Consider the following 6147-nt stretch of genomic DNA (forward strand, 5'->3'; position numbering starts at 1 on the left):
TTCCTTATGGATACCATTATGTCCTAGAGAAATTCTTTTTCGATATGCATTTCGTTCATATGGTATTATAACTGTGTCACGTTTGTATAAACAATTATCGTTGTGGTTAAGAATATAATTTTTACAATGGTTTTGCCTCATTCAGTGCCAATATGGAATTTGCAAAGCGAAAGTGACAGGATTTTTCAGTGTTATTTTCATTTTTCCCCATATTTCTTTTTTAAATTCCACGTATTTGTCCGTTGTATGTCTACTAAGAATTTGAATTAAGAATAACATAAATAATTAATATATTTTAAGATGTAATCTGCATTATCCAACTGGGGAGATTTTCTTACCCCCTTGGTGGTCTGTGGCATAAAAATTTCAGTGTATAAATTTCAATCTTCAACTTAATTTTCTTCATTTCTGAGTACGCCTGCTTCAAAATTATTTTATTTTTTGTTATTTACAACAATTTTTATATTCTTATTGATATTATCGTGATCTCTTGTTCCCATTTTCTTTTATTTCTGTGTGTTATGGTTTTTCTGAAAGTGATTTTGTTAGAAATAATAGTAGTGGAACCTTTCTTCGAGATACTCATTGTAGTATTAATAGGTGACGTTCGAATATTTGAATTTCAACAAAGAACTAAAATTTGATTCATTAGTTCCATATTTTGATTTTTTTTTAATTTTTAAAACTTTACATTTTTTACTTTATTTCATTATAAACAAATGTTTTTGAGACGCTAATGGTTGTGTTGTATGGTATTCTATAGTCGCGACGCTGTTATTCCCGGCGTGACTCCTCCTCTTTGCTTACGTCTTAGGAAGTGAAGGCTCTATAAAGTCTAGGTAGGTAGTATCGTTCGCCATTTTTCTTCTATCGTTGCCGAGCTACCAGACGAGGAATCTATTAGCCACACCGTTAAACATTATCATGTCGTAGCTCCTAGGATAATAAATCAAACGCACTGTAATTCAACAAATAATTGAGCGGCAAATAACGTCCTCGTGTGCTTTCTGCGAACGCCAACGAAAGAGCCAAAATGGCGGGCGATTATATTAAATATTTATCGAGTCTGGGAAATGCATAACGTCTTCATCAGCGAATCACAAGATACACACGTTTAAATGTAGCCGACCTGCAACGTGATTGGCTGCCGGAAATTAATTAAAGCGACGGGACTATAGTATTTAAATTTCAAGAATTAACTCAAATGATTTCCATTTTATGTTATAGTTATTGCTTGTAAATGTGTTTTCCACCATGTCAAAACTATATAGCGATGGGGAAATTTGTCTTGAAATGGAAGGGAGGCAAATTTAAATTTAGTATGTATTTTACCTCATAGTATCACTAGTGATATATCTGAAGTTAATTAATTTTGGTGTACATTTTCAGCAAAATGGAACAGGACTTTTGAATCACTCTGTATTTTAAAAAATAGGATGAATATTTTATATTTTTATGCTCGACCATGCCGAAATGTAGTAATTATACACCTGGTAGTAGCCCTTTAATGCACCTCATTAAAGTACACCTATTCATTATAGTTCAGTTGTTCAGCCAATGAGAAATCACCATTGTACCATTATAAAACCGCAAGTACCGGTATCGATTATTCTCTGATATGCAATCGAAAGACAATTAGCTAAACGTCACGGATACTGGAAATCCAATACTGTCGCAGAAGGTTATGTTTTGTTACTATAATAATTAGCGTTAATTGTAAATAATATTGAAATAAATTCAATTTGTCATCTCGTTTTTCAATTCTAAATCAATTTCCAGGTTATATCAATATTAATGTTCATGTTATTCTCTAGATTATTTCAAGGTCAATGACATTCGTCCCTCGGAAAAAATCAATACTTTCGCGTCTGCGCACATCTCACAATTTAGAAGGTCAGTTCCACTCTTCACTTAGATAACCATAACATGAATACTTATGAATAATTTCATGTTAGAAATATGGTCGAGCATAAAAAGTCGTATGAAACTTGCCTATAATGGTAATTAAGACGCTCGTATGAAAATTATGAAACTCGCTTGCGCTCGTTTCATAAACGAACATACTCGCTTCTTAATTACTACCATTATAGGCTCGTTGCATAATGTACTATTACATTTTTTGTAACTCTATAATTAATAATACAAAAATTGTTTATAATTCAAATGCTTAACAAAGATCGATAACGACTGACATTCACCTTAGAGTTGGGGAAATGTTTATCGTTTCCTCTTTCTAAAACATTATTCATTGAAAAAATGTGTATCCAAATTGTTAGGATGACACTGTTGTAAACCTACATTCGAAAGAAAGTACGTCACCAATGTTACAGATATTAATTAAACAAGAAAGAAATATTTTTACGGATATTTAAAATCTGTTTTGTTTATGATGGCACAATAAATTATCCAAGAATATATCTGTGCTCATATAGTGATGGTTGTGTTTTTATAAAGTGATAATAATAAAATCATAATAAATATGATTATAAACAAGTTACACGTTGGAAGTGTTTGCGCAGATATTTCCTTCCAAAAGAAATACGTCATCATCACGTAACAAAACAGGAACATATCCTTTCTTCAATAGGTAATAAATTTAGCTGATAGAATTTTGCGTGATTTTAAATTCCTGATTAATCTTTCCAAGAACGTTTTCCTAAATATTTGCATGCGCAGATATTTCCTTACAAAAGAAATACGTCACCATCACGTAACAAAACAGAAACATACCCTTATCTTCAGTAGGTAATAAATTTAGCTGATATAATTTTGCGTGATTTTAAATACCTGATTAATCTTTCCAAGAACGTTTTCCTAAATATTTGCAAACATCTATGTCATGCTGTTACTGCAATATCATATTGAATACTTTTCAGGCAAGAAATATATTTATTTACATAAAAGAAAACTGTTCGACAAAATTTAAAATCCAATATCTATTTTAGTAATTATAAGATGTTATAACTGTTATTTTCATAGTAGTTTTTCTATCTGTAATTATAACTTAGTGTTCTGTAATGTCTGAGCTACTCTGCTGATGTGGCATTCTTCACTGCTCTATCAGTGATTGCCATCTCGAAGGATTAGCATTGTTTGCTTTTCTTAAGTAACAAGTATGATTTACACGTATTTGTTTTCCAAATGGCGATGATGTAATTTCACAGACGTAATTTTGTTTCTTTATTAGATTTAGCACGTGCTTAACAAATGGAGTTATTTTCTTTGTGCCATTCGGAAACATGAATTCGAAAAAAATTACCGAAATCGGTGTGAGGTTCACTCTAAAGGAAATTTAGAAAAGCCACAGAAGAATAACCGCAGGGAAGAATACATAGATTGCACTGAATATGAAAATATTTAAATTATCTAACGAAAAATTTGGAAGAACATGTATAATTGTTAAAAAAAATTGTTTTGATAATAATCCGGCACAGTAGACTATTGTTTGTTCTGCAGCGAAAAGCGCTCACGACTTGTAAAGCTAATAGCCTAATAATAATAATAATAATAATAATAATAATAATAATAATAATAATAATAATAATAATAATAATAAACTGTTCTGGCGTAAAAATAGTTCAGTGTCCCAAAATTAAAATATATTCCAATTGGTCTCCCCCTCTTCTAGCGCACTTTCTTGGCCTACCCACATTCCGTCTTCTGTTGGTGTGTTGTACAATTAAAGTAAAATTTGACGAGACTCCATTGTTTGTCAATTTTCATACAAACGAATTTATAGTTTTGTAAGGTAGATATAAAAATTATATAAGGAACATGTTGATTTTTATGTATTTCTTAATTTAAAACATTATGCATATACTGCAATTAGGTCTAATAGTTATGCACTTATAAAGCACCCAAATATAAAATTAAACAATGACAAATCGAGTTTCATTGTATTTGTAGATTATGTGAAAGCATTTGACCGAGTATTCAGAAGCAAACTCTGGGAGATAATGGAGAATAAAGGATTCTCACGACACTTTATAAAAGCTGCAAGAAGTTTATACATAGACAGCAAAACCTAAATAGAATGATACGACACTAGAAGCACATGCCCAATTACAATAACTCAAGGAGAGAGACAGGGATGCCAACTCTCATCAATAATTTTTAATCTTTACTTATATTGACTAAGCTATAATTGAATGGAAGAATATTTTAATGGATAAGTAAGTATTTTAATATAAATATTTTAGCAACAACTCTTTATTTGCGGGCGACCAGGTGATAACAACAAATTCAGAAGATGACTTACAAATAGTAGTGCATGAATTAAATAAGGTAATGGCAAAGTATAACGTGGTAATATCAGCAAAGAAAACGAAAGTCATGGCTTTTCAAGCCAAAATCTCAGTCCCTTGTAAAATAGTTTAAATGACTCACCACTTGAACAAGTTACTGATTTTAAATACCTGGGATATAATATAAGTTTTAATAATACCTTAGATCTGGACATAAAGCTAAATGTCTTTCGAAATATGTGCGGAACGGTTGATCTATTTGAGAGTCAGGATATTAAGTTTTGTCCATTATGTAAATTTGACATAAGGTGTAGTAAACTTAATGACTTCATAAATAAAGAAAAAAAATGTTCTCTACCTCAAGATCTACTTCTTCATCATTTTCATTGTCGTGGTGAGATTCCTCTTCATTGCCGTCAACATCTTCTTTCACTTTTCCATTCGCCAGCTCATCGAGAATCAAGTCTCCTAACTCTCTTTGGCCATTGCTTGTTGTCTCCATTGGCTTCATCACATCTTGAACTGCATTTGTCTGCAAACAGCTGTTCACGCCAGCTTGTGGGTTATCTTCCCTTGGTTTAGTTGTCTTGTCTTCTGTATTTTCGTCAGGAATCATTTTATTTGTCTGAAAAGATAGTAGTTTTATAGGACGCTTAATTGATTTATAGCAATAAATGTAATTAACCCTTAAATTCACAAAGTATCCCATAGGATAAACAGGTTAATAGGCTATAAGCTATAATATTAATAGAACAATAGAAAAAAATTGATAAAAATTTAATTTAATCAAAATTTCACAATACTATAGGCCTAATATTCCCTCCAGAGATTAAGATACAGACTTCATCAATTGAAAACAATACTTTCCAGCTCTTGTCTTTCCCTTTCCAACAAAAGGCTAATATATGTAATGCTTCTCAAACCTATTTGGCTCTATGGATGTTCATTATGGGGATCGGCTTCTATAAGCCAAATCAAGCGTATTCAAATATTCCAAAATCGTGCACTAAGGATAATCACTGGAGCACCATGGTAATAGAAATGAGACACTTCATTCAGATCTACATAGATCTAGCCAAAATAGAGACTATACTTCATTCTTCCTATACACGATTATATGCAACATTGTCAACACATTCTAACAGCTTAATCAACCAGATTCCTCGGAACCTGCCCCCTGCACAGCCTGGTCGTCGCCTCAAGAGGAAAAGACACACTGATTTGTTGATGCTTTGAGGAACGTTAATGGACGTCACCCTCTCCACAAGTCTCATATTGTTGTAATGTTAATTATTTAAGCACAATTGATAGTACCAATGTACAAAAATTTTCAAATAAATAAAAAAACTATAATATTCTACAACATATAAAATATGGACATTGCGATAGTTGTTTTCTTTACAGTCCGACATGGTTTAATAAACTAGTATGAGAAATGAAGTTTTGCCAATTAAAAGATTAAAAAATAAAGGATTATGGAGCTAAAGAATCATGACCACTATCATCATATTCAGCAAACAATTAAGATCCATTTATAATAATTGTAAAGTGGCTGTATCTTACATCGATGCAATAAATTATCGGCACTTAGGCCTATGTCCCTCCTCTCGCATTAGTTGAGTCGATCTTATGACGAACAGTACGTGATCACACAGTAGTGTCTGTTATAACGCAAATAATTGTTTGTAGTATTATACAGATAATTTTTCTAGTTGAGACCTACTTGCAAAATAAATCTCTGTGAAACGTGTTAAAAAGTGCATTAGTAAGTTTCGTCGCAAATATTTGGAACCTCGCTTTCTCAAATTATATATCTGACTGTGTTAGACTTGTTAAATGTCTATCATCACTACTGTACTAAAGGGATACTTCCTAATATAGTTATAATCTAAATTCTCATGTT

At 31.7% G+C, this 6147-nt stretch overlaps 1 protein-coding gene across 2 annotated transcripts in view; it reads right to left on the reverse strand.

Moving 5' to 3' along the window:
* The window catches only part of LOC138694952 (solute carrier organic anion transporter family member 74D-like), a 60139-nt gene extending 54857 nt beyond the window's left edge, over positions 1–5282 (reverse strand). For both annotated transcript variants that reach the window (XM_069819173.1, XM_069819172.1), the window contains exon 1: positions 4603–5282. In XM_069819173.1, the coding sequence (XP_069675274.1) occupies positions 4603–4953 (351 nt within the window). In that variant the 5' untranslated portion in view covers positions 4954–5282. The remainder of the gene's footprint in view (positions 1–4602) is intronic.
* Between the last annotated feature and the right edge of the window lie 865 nt (positions 5283–6147).

Source organism: Periplaneta americana, chromosome 2 (assembly GCF_040183065.1).
Source record: "Periplaneta americana isolate PAMFEO1 chromosome 2, P.americana_PAMFEO1_priV1, whole genome shotgun sequence".
NCBI classification, from domain to species: Eukaryota; Metazoa; Arthropoda; class Insecta; order Blattodea; family Blattidae; genus Periplaneta; species Periplaneta americana.